Genomic DNA, 18,356 nt, shown 5'->3' on the forward strand with positions numbered 1-18,356 from the left:
ATGCGAGTAGACGTCAACTATCATGAATTCACACCTGAGAAGACAAAGGCCTGCATAATGAGCTGCATAATGAGCCATTCAGTCAGCTGTGTCACTGAGAGGGATGAGTTACAAGAAAGAATGTGAGGAAAACATAAATGTATATAATTTTATGTTTGTAGTTTATTTAGAATATATTTAATTATCCCACAACATAACTTAATATTCACTTGTGAGTGCAGTTAAACAGTTTATTAGGAACAATCAAAGCTGACTTTCAAACAGATTTTTTTGCATCATTACTCCAGTCACACAATCCTTCAGAAATCGTTTTAACAATCTGTAACGATAAAAACCCCATAATGACGGGAAGAAAGAGGCGGGAACCGGCGAACATTCAAATAAAACTTTAATCACCAAAATAAACATAAAACAGCGCGACAGCCCCTCACGGGCGACTGCCGCGCACAAATAAAAACAAACCACAAAATAAAACCCAGGCCTGGTCCTCTCTCGTCCTTCACTATCGTCGCTCCTCTTTTGTATCCTCCCGATCTCCTCCGTGGGACTCGAGACCGGTGAGTTGAGCAGGTGTCGCTCATTTCCCAATCACTCCACCGGCCTCGCTCCGTTCTCACGGCTCTCGGCCCCGCCCCACTCGTCACACAATCTTCTTTTCTACAAAAAAAAAAATATATATATATTGTTATCATTATTATTATTATTATTATTATTATTAATGTTGAAAAAAAGCTGAGAATATTTTTTTTCAGGTTTTTTAGGGGGGATAAATTGAAAGAACAGCATTGTTTATTACATTTGTTAGTTACATTTATTGGTACATTTATATTATATACATCAAGCTTTTGAATGGTATAGTAGTGTATATTGTTATTGAAACTTCATAATATTTTACTTGATTATACATTTAGTCAGGAATTATAGTTTGGGAAAAGTCTTTGGAAAAAGTCTAACTAGTAAAATGTTTACACGTTATGTGAAAACTAGTACAAGTATATACATAAATAAAAAGAGACTTACTCATGTTTATGATCTCTGCTGAATAAAGTGCTTCATTCTTTTTTTCTGAGGAAATCCAAATCTCAAATCCTCAACCACATCACATCTTTTACGGGTGAATTATGTCTTATTCCTCTCATCGCGAAGCAAACAGTAAAATAAAAAAAAACTTGAAGAACAATCTCGCTGCGTTGTCTTCTGTTGTGTGGGCGTATTCAAAAGCCACGCGCTTCAGTGAAACATTTGAATCTCAAAAGCGCGCTCGGCGCGGGGGCGTGGTCGCATTAGAAGATAATGAAGGGAGAAAAAGCCTACATCTTGTTGTTTTCATATGGATTACTTTATCACAGAATATTTGTTTTCAGCAGCACTTGTTTAGTTTCAGGCTTTCTATAGATATCTCTCTCATGTCTCTGTGTTAAGTATTCACTGAGTTACAGTTTATTTTAATGACGCATTTGTAAATGAAGATCAGCGCAGACAAAGGCTGCAGACAGCACTCCTTGTTTGTTATCTTTATTTTATAAGTTCACAAAGTTTTGTTGTTTTTATGTCTGTATACAAAAAAAGTAGACCCTTTACAGATTCGATTGATGTATTGCTCTTATCTGTACGATCAAAACTGAAAGTGTTATTTAAGTTCTTTTTGGGGTTATCAGGAGAAAATACCCCAAAACGCGTTAATCGACTCCAGAGGGTTAATCACTGCTTAGAATACTATGAAATATGCTGTGTGCCTTGTTCCGTGTAAGAAGCCACATCTCACAGAAGGATTTATTTGAAACACTCGACTGACATTATGAAGAGAGTTTGGAGTAAAAACAATGTTATTAAATTTGGTATTTTCATGTGCTTTCAGATGGAGCAGCATTTACTACACAGAGGCGTAGTACACTGACAAACTACACAAACTGCTTTCATAATCACAGAATGATTTTTTCACAATTAAAACAGTCTACGATTATGAAAGCAGTTTTGTCTAGCTTGTCAGTGAATTATGGCTCTGTGTAGTAAATGCTGCTCCATCAAAAAGTGCGTGATGGAGATTTATCTCAGAACTGGCTTTACTGACAAGATGCACATGACAACTGCATTCGATTAAGAGCAGCCCTAAGACTACTATAGATTGCAATACAAAATATGACAAAAAAAAGTATATATATTCACTGGAGAACAGATGACAATTTATATAAACCCTCTATATATACACTATACACTCTTAACATCAGATAAACTAATTTATTTGCCAAAATTTGCAGTACACAATGACACCACGTAGGATATTGCATAGATTTTGCAGTATTCTATATGACCTTCCATTTCACGGGGTCTCTGCAGGATTTTTAAGCTCAAATTCAAGACTTAAAGACCTTTTAAGACTTGCACAAATAAAATTAATACCATATGAAAAGGGTATGACAATGTCTTTAGTAACATTAAACCGTAAAAACTTGATTTACAGTTAAGATACAAGTTTTTTTTTTAAAGGGGTCATCGTATACCAAGTTCACTTTTACATGTTGTTTGAACAAATGTGTGTTGGCAGTGTGTGTACACATCTACCCTATAATGATAAAAATCCACCCAGTGGTTTTTATTTAAACCCTAAAAATATTATCCCCTTTTTCAAATCAGGCCATTCTCAGCTTCTTGTCTGTGTGATGTCACATGGACAAAGGCCCCTCCAACCACTGTTTATTGACACAGCTGTCTTGCCTAAAACCAGCCCTGAGTAAGCTGTAACAGTCCAACTGCCATTGTTTCGACACCGGAACAGGAGTAGACAAGAATATCTCCATAGCGATTGATTTGTTGTTGGATGTAATAATGAACATAGTAGTCATTTACTCCCGACATCTAAACCGCTGAAACTTCAGTGGACTAAGTTTCTCTGTAAAATTAACTCTTGGGGGTTTTCCACTGGGTACAGTACCTGGCACCTGGCTCTTTACTATCCACTTTTTTTCGTTTTCCACTGGGTACAGTACCTGGCACCTGGTTTTTTTTTTTCAGTACCACCTTGGTTGAGGTTCCAAGTGAACTGTACCATTACCAAATCATGACGTGTAAACTGCTGATCACAGATTGGCTGGAGAGAATCGTCACTACCTGCATCACTGAACTTGCAACACAAACATTTAAATCAGCACAGCCAGGGAAGGATCGAACGCAACCATTTTGAACAAGCACACCTTTTTTTAAACAACCAAAAAGTTTTGTTGTCTGTTGCAGAAGTACAGACGATCCTCTCATTGATAGCAGAGGAGTGTATCCAGCAAGAGCTTGATGGGGACAACACAGAATGAAAAAGTTTTTTAGGAGTCGTGGCAGTAGAGGCAACACAACTATAAACGACATGTGAATAATCCCCCCCCCACACTCTAAAGCGATACTAAACTGCAGTGGAAGCGCAAACCGTGCCGTAAATGCCATAAATGCATCCATGTTCGCGCGAATCATTCGTGATCCAGCTTCACTTACAGCAGAAGTGAATAGAAGGGTTTTTTAATGAATAATTTGCAATCACCTTTCCTAATAACATGTTAGTTAGCAAGTTTCGTGGCTAAATGCGGCTAAAGTAAACAGTCTCTCCAAGCATGGCTGGTCGCCCTACAGAAGAGAGGGGCGGGGTGAGCAGAGCTCATTAGCATTTAAAGCAACATGCAACAGAATGGGTTGATGTCTGCAGAGCTGATTTTGACAAGGTAAAAAGGGTGTTGTTTTACACTACCATTAAGAAATTTTAAAGTATGTTATAGACTTTTCATTAAGACCCTAAATAATCATATCAACTTGTGGAAAATGGGCATCCGATGAGCCCTTTAAAATGATACACTCAACATTACAGGCTATAAAATAATTAATTATATTAAATTTAAACAATTGTCAGCAATAAATTATTATATTATTAAAGAACATAAATTTTTCTGTTTAGATTTTTATAATGCATTACCTTCTTATCAATCCACCAGTTCACATTTACAGCTCTATGTGTTTGCAGGGTAAAAACATGGGTCGATTTTCGCATTGGTCTGAACCGAAGACTATAGAAATACAAAGACAGTTCACTGCGATATTTATGAATGGGAGAAACTGCAATGTGCAATATGGTGAAATAGTCCCACCTTCTAGATGAAAGAGCCAATCGCTGATTGGTAAAGTGATTGTGTCATTGCAGTGGCCGTTAGAAGCTCCAGTTCCCACAAAAACCTGAGGCTAGACCAGCCAATGTGCATGGACAGTCATATTTGCGTTATAACTGCACATACATATTGGCTGGTCTAGCCTGAAAAAAAAAAAAACTTTTTAACGCTATTTGAGCACTATAAACAACATTCATGGGACAGTTTATTTCAGATTTTGTTGCTGATTTGAAATGTAATTTAATTTTGACTTCACAGGGCAGTTTTTGAGATTGCAGGATTCCCCAATTCATTTAGATAGGAGTTGGTTTTGGATGAGCTGCCCAGAGGCATTGCAAATATGACCATGGAGTGAACAGACTTTTCTTTAAAGTGACTTTGTCTGAACAAAAACAACAGGCTTATTAGTATTGTACATTCATTCTCTGCCAGCAGGTGACGCTTTCAGAATGGCTGAAACATAATTGTTTCCCTGGTAATTGCAGTACAACTAAGCAGCACAGCACGAGACTTTGAAATATGCAGCACTCCTGTTTATTTAATGAAATCATATCTTTTTGAAGTTTAACCATCACATTAAGCTATTTCAAAATTCTGTTTTTTTTCCGTCCCAAAATTTAAGACTTCTTGACATCATAATTGAGGCTTTCTTGTACAGTTTAATACTTTTTATGTCCTTAGATTTGATACAATTAAATGTAAGACTTTAAGGATCCACGGGAACCCTGTTTCAACCAGGCAACATTAACTATGATTTTTTTAACATCATCTTGACTTAACTAGAAGGCTGAAATACATTTTGTGCATTGTGCAATATTATTGCACTTTAATAAACATTATCTATTTGAATACATTTTAAAATGTAATTTATCCTGATAAAACTGAATTTTAACAGTGCAAAGCGTAAATGAGTACACTTCCTCTGAATAAATATAAAAGCTGTATTCTCTTAATGATCACTAATATAATTAATGGAAAGATGGCAAAATTGAAACAAACAATTAAAACAACAAATGCCAATATTTTCTTTAAAATAAGTAAATAAGCCAATTTTGTTTAAATGAAGGATTGCAGAAATGAGTACACCCGATATTTAATTCAGAAAATGTATAATATTCTAGTACTTCGTATGTCCTCCAGAACTTAAAGTACACTGCTCTAACCCTTCTTGGCATGACAAATTTTAACATCTATCCTGTTTAACTCCTGGACGACCTCCTTAAATGCTCTGATCTTTAATGGGGAGTTTTGCTCAGCTCCTCTCTACAGAATCACCCACAGATGCTCAAGAGCATTAAGATTAAGTGAAACACATGTCCACTGAAGGATTTTCACCTTGGGAGAATGAATATATTCATTATCATGCTAAAAAGTGCCCAATAATGCAGGGAATGAGGGGAGAGTAGCATCTTCTGTTACAAGTTTTTGTATTACATCACACAGTAGTGTGTGAATTCATGCCAGCATTGATAAAGCACAACTCTCTCACACCTTAAGCACTCATTCATCCATATATAAATGCTTTACTACCACTGAACGTCACTGTGGGTACCAAGCACTTCTCACTCTACTCCTCCTCTAGCAACACCAGAACATTTTGGATGCTTTTGGATCCAAAATTATTGACTTGGTCTCTTGAGACCAGAGTATGGATTCCCAGAAGTCTCTATTTTGTAAATATGGGCCTTGGAAGAGGTTAAATGAGCTGAATTTGCTTTGGCTACAGTAGGTAATTCTAATGGTGACAACAACCATGCATGTAACTTCTGCAGGTTGTGTCATACTCTGTGAGATAAAGTGTCACTCTTTTCATGGCTTTTGCTGGCTCTGAGACACTTGCACGTAATTTCTCCTGCTCTTTTCCTAGCAAAAATTCACCCGTCAATAAATGAGAACTTAAAGTGAAGACCTGATTACTTCAGGAGCCTTATCAGAAGTCCATTGTTTTTGAATGTCTGTGCTACTTCTGCTATATTTTCACACTTAAAACAATAATTTGGTATTTCTCTTGTATCATTGTCCTCTTTTATGCTAAGAAATAAGTCACCTGGCAGTTCTCTCCCAAGTGGTTCCACTGCTGCCAGCATTAAGTCGGAGTATAATTAAGTAGGCTATATAACACTTTTAATTCTCAGAAAATTACTTGTCTTTAAACGTTTTGGTTCAGTATACTTACACGTTGATCAAAAATAGCCTTAAACCTTTTAAACAATTGTATCACTTTGACAAGAAAATCTTATTTCGCTGAATAATTTTGTCATTCTTCTTTGGTAATTGATAAAGCAGTGTCTATATATGTCTATAGACATATTTCTCATGTCTCTGTGCCAAATATTCACTGAGTTTGTGACGTGTAGAAAGTTGCTCATGGAGAAATAGATGGCAGAAATTGCACCAATGTTTTGTTGTTATCGTCAGTGTACACAAATAAAAGTAGGCCCTTTTTAGATTCGATTGATTTTAGTCTTATCTGTATCCGAGTATTTAAGGTTTCTCTGTAAATCAGGAAAAACTGAAAGTGGCGTGCAGAGGGTTAAAGACACTCCATTCAATTTTCTTTAGACGGTACATTTAGATTTCAAATTCAATATTGATTTTAGAACTGTTGAAATGATTTACTCTATGTAACGCAAATACTTTGTAAGTAACTAATTAAATTACCTAAAAATGAGCGGTAATCACTTACTTTACTTTTTCAGTGGATAAGTAATTTAGTTACAGTAACGCGTTACACCCAACACTGCTGACAACAAAACAACAGACAGCAGAATGGAGTTATTAGAGATTCAGGATTTTTATGACGTACATGAAATTAATATAATGTTAAACATTCTGTATAGCTGATGTGCATGAGCTGAAAAGCAAGGCATGCTGAGTGGTTTGAGCATGTGGCGGCAAAGATGCGTGAACTTGTCGAGCAAACATCCCTTTCTCACAGACATCACAGGAAGGTTTATAGTTTGGTCGGATATGTCAAAAGCAAGTAAAACATTGCACAAATTACTTAAAAGGATACTCCATCCCAAAATGAAAATCCGGGTTTCCCATACATTGATTTATTTGTGGCGGCCAGCCACAATATCCACGTTGACCGCCACAAATAACCACCTCTCCCCGTCATCAGCTCCCGTGTCTCACACACACGAGCGTGACTTTACCACTATATTTTGCAACTTTCAGACCCTTTTAGCAGCTTTTTTCAATAAAAGGTACATACTGACAAACCTAGTGACTTTTTTTAGATAAACCTTAGCTATGGCTCGGTTCAGTTGGAAGATTTCAACATTGCTGCCTCGCGAGCGCAAGGCATCGTCTCTCTCGGCATCTGTTCTGTGCAGTGAGCGGGAGAGAAGCAGCGCGTTCAGCTGGCGGTACCACAGCAGACTCGTCAGTAAATGAGCATAAAACGGCATTCCCAAGCACCTGTCGCGTACTGACTGTCTGGGCTTATAAACATGAACATAGTTAATCTCTTAATGTGCACAGTTTGTTACTCAGACGCAGACAATGTGCTGCATGAGGCAAAAAAAAAAAAATAATAAATAAAAAAAAAAATTAGTAATATAGCCAAACCTACCACATATAGTCACTCTTTAGTGTAACAGTTAGAGGTATGTGGATTTTATCAGACGATGTCGCTCTTATAAATCAGGATTTATGGAGTAAAGTGAGAGTGACTCCTGGATATTAATAAAATTAAAATGTATTTATATTTGTTTTATGACAACAGAAAAAATGTGAACGGCTTTTTTGGGCATTCAATTGTATACAGTATGTGAAAGTTCAGAGAGTAGAACAGATCCGAGGTGTTGAATCCAAACCTGACGTCATGACGTCATAAATATGCTAATTAACGTGACGTCATCTGCCGCCACAAGTCTCACAAAATCCTGTGGGAAACACTGAAAATTGTGTCATTATTCACTTCCCCCATGTTGTTCCAAACCCGTAAAAGCTTCGTTCATCTTTGGAAATTTTTTTTAAGATATTTTGGATGAAAACCGGTAGGCTTGAGACTGTCCAATAGACTGCTTAGTAAGTAACACTGTCAAGGTCCAGGAAAGTATGAAAAGTATAATCAGAATCTGCCATCAGTGATTCAACCGCAACGTTATGAAGCGACGAGAATACTTTTTCTACACAAAGAAAACAAAAATAATGACTTTATTCAACAATTCCTCTCCTCTTTGTGTCTACAAATCAGCGTAGCGCCATTTTGCCAAATCTGACCAGGATGCAGGCAGCATACGCTCTTCTGTGTCAGCCGCACCACAAGGATACGTTTTTTACGTGTATTTATGCTTTGGTTTGAAAGACCAAATGTTTCCATATTCTCGACGTATCTGGATGCTAAAATATTAATTATTATATATTGTTTGTACTTTCATCGACATAAAACATCATTCTTTACATCGGCTATATCAGCACAGTGAGGTGCGGTCACGCTGAATGCAACAAATTTTGTACAACGGAGCAGTGTAACTTTTTATTTGTTTATTTAAATGTAATTTATTTTGATAATGAACAGGCTTCAATATAGCAAAAAAAAAATTTTCCGGCAGCCTAATGCCGCACACCAGAGATCTGACATGGTGCCGGAGAACTTTAAGCCCTGATGACTTATTTCAGAAAATGTTCATCACTGTTATTAGATTTATGCATAACCTTCCTGCATTTTTTAAATAAAATATGTTTTGTGATTACAGTGCTGAGCCGTTGCAATGGAGCAGCTCTGATGTTCTTTTAAAATTAAAGATGAAATATGACAGCAATAAAATGAACAGTTAAAGTGACAAAAGCTTAATACATTTAAGTGTAAAAATAACTGAAGGAAATATGTATTTGCTAAATGAACTAAGCGAACTAACATTATTTATATTCATTTAGTTTCTGTACCCCGTATTTAAAAAAAAAATTTTTGAAAAAGTGCCATGAAAATACAGGTATTGGTACTCTGTATCAGCAAGTACCAAAAATAAGTAATGGTATTGGGCTCATTCTGAAAATGTGGTATTGGTCCATCCCTACATATTATACAGGTCCTTCTCAAAAAATTACCATATTGTGATAAAAGTTCATTATTTTCCATAATGTAATGATAAAATTAAACTTTCATATATTTTAGATTCATTGCACACCAACTGAAATATTTCAGGTCTTTTATTGTTTTAATACTGATGATTTTGGCATACAGCTCATGAAAACCCAAAATTCCTATCTCCAAAAAATTAGCATATCATGAAAAGGTTCTCTAAACGAGCTATTAACCTAATCATCTGAATCAACTAATTAACTCTAAACACCTGCAGAAGATTCCTGAGGCTTTTAAAAACTCCCAGCCTGGTTCATTACTCAAAACCGCAATCATGAGTAAGACTGCCGACCTGACTGCTGTCCAGAAGGCCATCATTGACACCCTCAAGCGAGAGGGTAAGACACAGAAAGAAATTTCTGAACGAATAGGCTGTTCCCAGAGTGCTGTATCAAGGCAACTCAGTGGGAAGTCTGTGGGAAGGAAAAAGTGTGGCAAAAAATGCTGCACAACGAGAAGAGGTGACCGGACCCTGAGGAAGACTGTGGAGAAGGACCGATTCCAGACCTTGGGGGACCTGCGGAAGCAGTGGACTGAGTCTGGAGTAGAAACATCCAGAGCCACCGTGCACAGGCGTGTGCTTTTGAACCAGAAACAGCGGCAGAAGCTCCTGACCTGGGCTACAGAGAAGCAGCACTGGACTGTTGCTCAGTGGTCCAAAGTACTTTTTTCGGATGAAAGCAAATTTTGCATTTCATTCAGAAATCAAGGTGCCAGAGTCTGGAGGAAGACTGGGGAGAAGGAAATGCCAAAAAGCCTGAAGTCCAGTGTCAAGTACCCACAGTCAGTGATGGTCTGGGGTGCCATGTCAGCTGCTGGTGTTGGTCCACTGTGTTTTATCAAGGTCAGGGTCAATGCAGCAAGCTATCAGGAGATTTTGGAGCACTTCATGCTTCCATCTGCTGAAAAGCTTTATGGAGATGAAGATTTCGTTTTTCAGCACGACCTGGCACCTCCTCACAGTGCCAAAACCACTGGTAAATGGTTTACTGACCATGGTATTACTGTGCTCAATTGGCCTGCCAACTCTCCTGACCTGAACCCCATAAAGAATCTGTGGGATATTGTGAAGAGAAAGTTGAGAGACGCAAGACCCAACACTCTGGATGAGCTGCATTCTCAGCGCTGTCAAAAGTCAGATAGTTATTGGTTGACACCACTAAGAAATGCCAAATATCAGCAAACCACTATACAAGGAGACCTTTGCATAGTGTTGTGGATTATTATGTGATAATGACAAGCCAACTGTACATTATGCAAAGAAAGACACAAATAGAAATTGAAAGGCAGAAGGCATACAGAACACTTACGTGCCAAGCTCTGAGGGCTTGTTCCTGAGCTGCTCCAGCAGCTCCCTGTAGCTAGGGTCAGACAGGAGTGCTCTGGTTCGAGGGTCACCCTCCAGCTTTTCATGCAAGTTGGGAATGGAAAATGGGTTCATCATCTTTCGCTCTGAAAAAAAAAAACATGAAATCATCAGTTATCACATTAAATCTTTCAGTTTCGCACTATGTTCCTCCACTGACACTACAAAGAATCTTTTAATTTTAAGAAAAAGGTACAAGTAGTGCTGGGCGGTATGACCAAAAATTTATATCACAGTATTTAGCAAAATTATGCCGGTTTCATGGTATGTGTGTGTGTGTGTTTTTTTTTTTCTTTTCTTTTCTTCCATGCATGGTATTAACCATATTTTCTACTGATTGAGAGAGGAAATACTGCAGTATACTGACTTTGAAAAATTTTTAACTGATCTTAGGACTGGTGGTGGTGATATTGTTTGTCATTTAGTGTTTCTATAATAATAATAAAAAAAAAAAAAAAATTAAAAATAATACTGATAAGATAACAATACTACTATGAATTCTTCTAATAACAATATAAAATGCACTAAGCATTAATGACCAGCTGGGTTCATGAATATTAATCATTTTATCTGCGTTCACTTGAATTGATTTGCTGTATGGATGGGTGATATGGGCTTAAAAATGTATCACGATAATTTCTGATATTTACTGCGATAACGATTTCAATGACGATAATTAAGGGAATCCTGTTTTTTTTAGAGAAAAGTATTATCTTTCCTAGTTTTACCCAAAATAGGGTGTTGTGAGCAGTACACCCGACCATTTATTTCATACTGGAAGCCGGAGGACGCCCTCGCGCAGAAACTCCACATATGCATAGTAGAAGTAATGCTCCAGGAAATCACTAATATGGACAGAGGTATCCAGTGTATCGATTGATGTATTGCTCTTATCTGTACGATCAAAACTGAAAGTTTAATTTAAGTTCTTTTCGGGGTTATCAGGAGAAAATACCCCAAAATGCGTATACGCGTTAATCGACTCCAGAGGGTTAAAAGTGGTAGCCTATTGTGAGCTAGGCTTGCGTGTTTTATAAATTATTTTCTTAATTTTAGTAAAACGTGAGGCACTGTATAATTTCGCTCACATTATTTAGGCCTAATTAAAACAAGAAACGAATAAATGAAACCTGCACGATTTAACCAAATTATTGAAACTCTAAAGAATGTATGTATAAATAAAACATCCTCACTTATCAACAAAGTGCACACGATGTAAAAAAAAAAAAAAAAAAAGAGCTTCATTAATTGACAACTTCAGTGATTTTAAATGGAGTCTTTACTTGCTTTAATATAATTTAAAGTAAAAATAAATAAATAAAATAAATAAATAAATAAATTGCAGCCGCATTTAAATGCAGGTTTGTATAATATTCCGTAAAATATCAGTGCAAGATTTGCTCTGCGCATGATGCTGAGTGCACGTGCAGCATTTATTCTTATTTGTCTACATATTTTATCTTAATTGCAAATCTTGTTTGGTTTTATTTTGCATAATTGCATGTAAAAATATTATTTACTTTGTAATACATATGCAAAATGTGAATTATTATTCATATTCAAGTGTTTGTGCAAAAGTTATTAATGCGCATGCATGACAGGGAGGTGCCCTCTCGATCACATGATTTTTTTCCTAATAATGAAATAACTGAAAATTTTGGCGTCTCACATACATGAGAAATATATCTACAGAAAGCTTGAAATGTCTTTTAAACGAATCAATTCAAAATGAAAGCATTATGTAATCTGTGAAGGTTGTATTTCTCTTTAAAGGCGCGTCCATATGGAGAGAGTCAGCACTGTGAATTTCATCTTGCAGCCGACAAGAAAACATTTGTTTATTAATAAATAATTAAAATGTCTCCTTTTTCATAATTATTAGGCTACCTCTGCCTGTGCTTTGTGACAAACTTAATGCATGCTATTGAGCGCGGAATATATTAAGGCTGGATTATAGTTGTAAATTTATTATAAACCTGTGATTAGTAATAATGACAAATGAGAGACTATAACTAGAAAAATCTTACATGGGAAGCAGACCTATTAAATACCCTCAAGTTTTTAAAGCATTTTATACGCGTTTGCATAAATTCTTCTTTCAGAACGGTCTGTAATGGAGAGATGCCTTAACACTGATTTTTCCTCTGAAACACAAAACGAAAATTGAAATAAAATAAATATTTTATGTTTTGAGAATGGTTGGGCTCAACCCTCTCCGCGCGTTTGAGACACGCTGCCGAGCAGAGTATGAGCGGAGCAGAGTGATTCTGACTGGGGCGAGGAGCGGATTTTTTAAAAGTCGGGAGCGTCATGGTTTTCACTCGCTCCAGCACCGCTCCATCACGAATACAATTCATGCCAACAGCCCATAATATAACTGCATATTTAGCAATAATTCACATGATAAACATATTTAGCTATAGCATGATACACAATCTCTCCAATCAGAAGACTATAATGACGGCAATAGTCGAGCGTTACAGGCTAGTTCTCAAGGAGTTTGTCTTCTTTTACTGATTATTTTCGGGTTAAAGCATGATTTAAACAGATACAGCACATTCACACGTAATCGCTGTCGCAATAATGCATTCAAACAAATGTAATCTTACAGTAGGCTACTTCATCTGTATCTGATTTTGAATGAGCAGAAATCTGTAACAAATGCATCGATCTGTAGATAAAATAACTGACGAAAATGTAAACTGTTATTTTCATCAAACAAAATTTGCACAGCAGAAAGCAGCAATTATACCTTTTAATGCTGACAATTTTATTAGTTTGGCGTTTGATAGGACAAAAAGTTTGCACACAATAGCCTAATCCCCTTTGAAACTCTCCTGTAATTTAATTTATTTATTTATTTTATTTTTATAACCTATTATGAACATAACATTTCAACTTTAGCCACGGAGTGAAGGCGGAGCAGTGTTTCTGGTATCAATGAACGCGGAGCAGAGTGATTATTAAATGATCGGAGCGCGGAGGGAAATTGTTGCTGCTCCACTCCGCTCACATAGGCCTACTGTACTGCCGAGTGAGAGAGATGTTTCGTCCTATATGAACAAGGCCGTCCGGTGTAGACACAGTAAGACAGTGTCTGCTATATTTACAAATAATTGATATAAGAAATAAAAATAAATACATAACCTAAACCAGCGGCATAACGAGATGAAAATATAGACTAGAAAATTGATTTAGGCCTACACTTGGTCTGTCCTCCGTCCATGATACTGACTCACTGCGGAGTTGCCAGTTTTAATCTGAACAGCTCTTAACGCCGAGTGGATGGTTAGATGCATGATGGGCTAGTATTAAAAAATAACATTGTTATATTAAAACTTGTTTTGAACAATTTCTTTGTCATTTGAATATTGATTTTAAGTAGGGAGGCAAAAAAAAAAAAAAATCGATTTAAATTGTAAATCGGATTTTTTTTGTGAAAAAAAATAGGGGATTTTTTTAGGCCATAGGCCTATCGCCCAGCCTTAATGCAATAGTTTTTGTTTGTTTGTTTGTTTGTTTTAAGTTAAGGCAACTTCCTCTGAAATTAAGTTATGATAACTAATAAACTTTATTGCTCTATACAGTAGTCAAAATTTGAAGTGGATCAAAACCTTTCTTTAAATGTGGTCCAAAAACCTGTTCTGCAAGTTTGATACCCTCATAAGACTGTACATATGAAAGACCAAGAAATTCACACCTTTATCTCAACCCCCACAAGCTATACAGAACTACCCCAACCCCCTCCAGCTGAGCTGAACTCGGTCTGTTTTTTGGCTGTGAGGAACGGTGTGTTCTCATGTTACTGGGTTGAAACATGCCTGCACTACTCTTTTTATTCATTATTTTCCCGCAGCCCATATTATTATTTTCACTAGACCAAAATAATAACAAATTATCAATTAATAATTAATCATTATTTTTGCTAAAATCATTGTTATTTGTGAACGTAGGCGTTTGAGGAAGGCTTTAAGACCAAGCGAAATCCTCCGTAAGATGCTCCCGCTTCACAGCTCGCGGGACTCGCACAAACTGACCCAACATTTGGCAAGGCAGGAAAACATTCAGTCTGCCTGAAGGAAGACGTATTTCATTGTAAGTTAATGCTGTTAAATAGAGAGTTAAAAAAAAGAAAAAAGAAAAAAACCTAGAGTAGGCTATTCTTTTACTTGGAGCTCATTATATTGAAGTACAAATCCAAACACCAGAAGCAACCTACACTCTCAGTGTTCTTTCACTGAAAAGTATGCATTTTATTTATTTATTCACAGGCTATATGGTTGAAATAGTAATATTTTAGTTGAAAACTTTAAGTGCCATTGTTTAAAAAAATGCATCAAATGTTTCATAGAACTTCAGTTGTCATGCTTTAAAATCCCATGCCATTTGCAATTTCACTGTATTTTCACCTCCTAAATTACTACCCCAATTCTATAATGGTAAAATTTATTCAGACCGATGACATTTTTTTCATAACATAATTTATTTTTATTTTTAGAATAGGCTAATTGTAGCCTATATAAATGGATGAATCAAAACAAATATAACTTTTTAACTGCAGGCAGATATAGGCCTATATTATTGTACATTACAAATATTTGGATCGTCCCTTATTTTATTATAGAATAAATACTTCTTTTCTTCAAGAATAAACATTATAAATATATAATTAAAGAAAGAACCTCTATTAGCCCTTATTTGTAGGTTGTAGGATATATGCGAGCAATTCATAGATTTAAAAAAGAAAAAAGTGGGTGCCTGGTTTCAGAAAACGAATACAGCTCGTAAAAAAATGCTATGATGAAAAAGTCATGCTAACTTATTAATTCATAGAAATAATTTAATTAAAAAAATTTTTTTTCTAGATTCAACTTGAATTTCAATACTATTAAACTGACTTTAAAATCTCAAGGAGTTTATAAGTTGAAACGGTAAAATGTCACAGTGCATGCTAGCCTAAATGAACTTGTATCTTATATAGTATCCGAAGACTTGAGTGCATGTTAGCATAAAACTAACAATATAATTTGATTTTTATTTTTTTTTAAATGAACAATTCCTGTATAAAATGTGACAGCAACCTTTATATCAAACATTTTGAAATCGTCCACAGCTGAGCAACGCCAGAGGCGGATCTGAAGTTATATTTGTTTGTCCACGAAGTGAATGTGATGCACAAAGTCATTTTTAGATGCAATGGAAAAATAAAGCTGGATAAAATCATACAAGAAAACACGCTAAAAAATAAATTACATTTGTGAGAGTTGCATTTTATTACATTCAGAAATAATAACGGCAGGCCTAATAATGCTATAGGCTAATGTACCAACAGGATATTTTTAGGTCCCTTCACTTTACAACAAATCCTTTAAATGTAAAAAAAAAAAAAATTATCAGAACGGAACAAGAATTACAAATATATAATTCTAATGGATAAATATAATTGCAGCAGGCTATATAATAATATAAGCTTATAAACAACAACAAAAATAATAATTAAAAATAATTTAAAGCGATACATAAGGTTGGGCATATCTCTCTCATTCGGGACAAATCCAAACATGTTGCCCATTTGAAGCTAAACTCTTATTCATAAGGTAAAATAGGCTTTGGATTTCACACGCGTTTCAGTATTGACGAAAAAAAAAAAATCATAATTAGCAAAAATATGCCAAAGTGGCCCGCTGCTCGCGCCACATGGCTCGGTGAACGACTGCTGTTTCCAACGAATGTGTGCGCGTGAGGCACCAGCGCGATCAAAGTCACAATTATTGGTCACACAGTAAAGGCATAATTCAAAAATGCAAAGTGTTAGCAGTTTGAAAAATCAAGAATAATAACAGAGTTAATAAGAATTATTTGTAAATGCTGGACCGTTCTCATTTCGCTCTGCAAATGGAACCTGAAGATTATTATTATTATTTTTTAACCAAGAATGAACCGAAATGAAAACATTTTAATCCATATATATATAATAATTGTGACCAATAATTGTGACTTTGATCGCGCTGGTGCCTCACGCGCACACATTCGTTGGAAACAGCAGTCGTTCACCGAGCCATGTGGCGCGAGCAGCGGGCCACTTTGGCATATTTTTGCTAATTATGATTTTTTTTTTTTCGTCAATACTGAAACGCGTGTGAAATCCAAAGCCTATTTTACCTTATGGAGTTTAGCTTTATATATATATATATATATATATATATATATATATATATATATATATATATATGGATTAAAATGTTTTCATATATATATTATATATATATATTTATATATTTATAAATATAATGACTGTTTAACACGCGACTGATTTGCAGTTAACGCCGCGGCGGTATTACCCATTTTGGTTGTCTACCTACTGTATATAATGCTATAAAATAGTATGATTTCTGCCTTATTCTGTGACACGAAACCACATCTGATCTCAAAAATAAGTTATTTGAAACCTGTTATGAAGTTAATATCAGGGCTCCAAACAAAAAAAAAATTGAGTAAGGAGCCATTGGCTCCTATAAGAAAAAAACTTAGGAGCCAAATAATTTTTTTAGGTGCCACAGAATAAACATGTTTTATTTATTTTACGATTATTTATTTATTTACATTTCAACATTTCAATCATACTGTCATGTGTTTATGTCTCATCTTTTCTTGACTTTATCAGCATTTCAATCCATCTTGTAGATGACCTGGGAACTAAGGTTCACTTAAAGTGGGAACTAAATGTCCTTTTCCAGCTTGAAATCTACAGTCACAAAGAATTGTTCATTACACAGAATCTGTACCAGTATCATGGAGCATAAGCATCACTTGGCCACTAAGTGTAGCTTGGGCTCCTCCTACATGAGACATTTCAGTAAGTTGTACTGTAGGCTCTCTTATAAAATAGCCTACCTTTTAATGTTAATTCATGTTCATTATGTACTATATTAGTAAAGAGAAAGATTAAATGGGTTCACTTGCCCTTGAACTGAGGCGCTAAAGCGACCGTGCCTGCCCCATTAAGGAGCGCCAAAACTGTATTGTTTGAATTTCGTTATGAATTCTGAATAATTTTAAAGCTGGTACTTTTTATTAAAAAGTTACAAAAGCACAGAGCTTTTTGCGATTACTGGACGGCAGTTGCACTTCAAATAATGAAGTTCACGCATTAAAAGAACACAGACCAAGATCTTGTTTAGAAGAAGCCATATTAGTAATTATTATAAACGAGAATTGTTAACGATATTGCCAATATCCACACAGCTGACAGCTTTACCTGTTCTAGTTTGTTCAAGTTGTGCACGAAATAGACGCTGTATTTTCTGCACTTTCCCTTCTTATGTCTCCGTCATTTCTCTCTCGCTGCACAGCAGAGCTGCGTTTATCAGACTGTGTGCGTCAGCACTGATGTGCGGCAGAGAAGAGGACTGTCTGAAACTCTTTTTCCACTAAAACTTTGATGCGCATCGTCTCAATTTAATAAGTGAACATAACAAATCATCCACCTGAGAAAACCTTTTTAGCGGTTAAATCCTGAGGAGCTTTCGGCGGGTAGTCGCCAGTGGCGACCTCAGCAAAAACGTCACTCGCAAATTAATATTTATAGTCGCAGTTTGGAGCCCTGCACTCGGTGTAGTTGCGTGTATTAACCTTCGGCCTGAGTTCGTTTCATCACAGACGGGGTGCTGCTAGAATGAAGCAAATCATCCGCCTGAGAAAACTTTTTTAGTGGTTAAATCCTGAGGAGCTTTCGGCGAGTAGTCGCCAGTGGCGA

General features: G+C 36.0%; 1 protein-coding gene across 1 annotated transcript in view; it reads right to left on the minus strand.

Moving 5' to 3' along the window:
- The window catches only part of LOC109051646 (stress-induced-phosphoprotein 1-like), a 266,017-nt gene that overhangs the window by 17,181 nt on the left and 230,480 nt on the right, over positions 1-18,356 (minus strand). The window contains exon 4 of the mRNA XM_042725073.1: positions 10,545-10,686. Coding sequence (XP_042581007.1) covers positions 10,545-10,686 — 142 coding nt within the window. The remainder of the gene's footprint in view (positions 1-10,544; positions 10,687-18,356) is intronic.

The sequence above is a fragment of the Cyprinus carpio genome, chromosome B5 (assembly GCF_018340385.1).
Source record: "Cyprinus carpio isolate SPL01 chromosome B5, ASM1834038v1, whole genome shotgun sequence".
NCBI classification, from domain to species: Eukaryota; Metazoa; Chordata; class Actinopteri; order Cypriniformes; family Cyprinidae; genus Cyprinus; species Cyprinus carpio.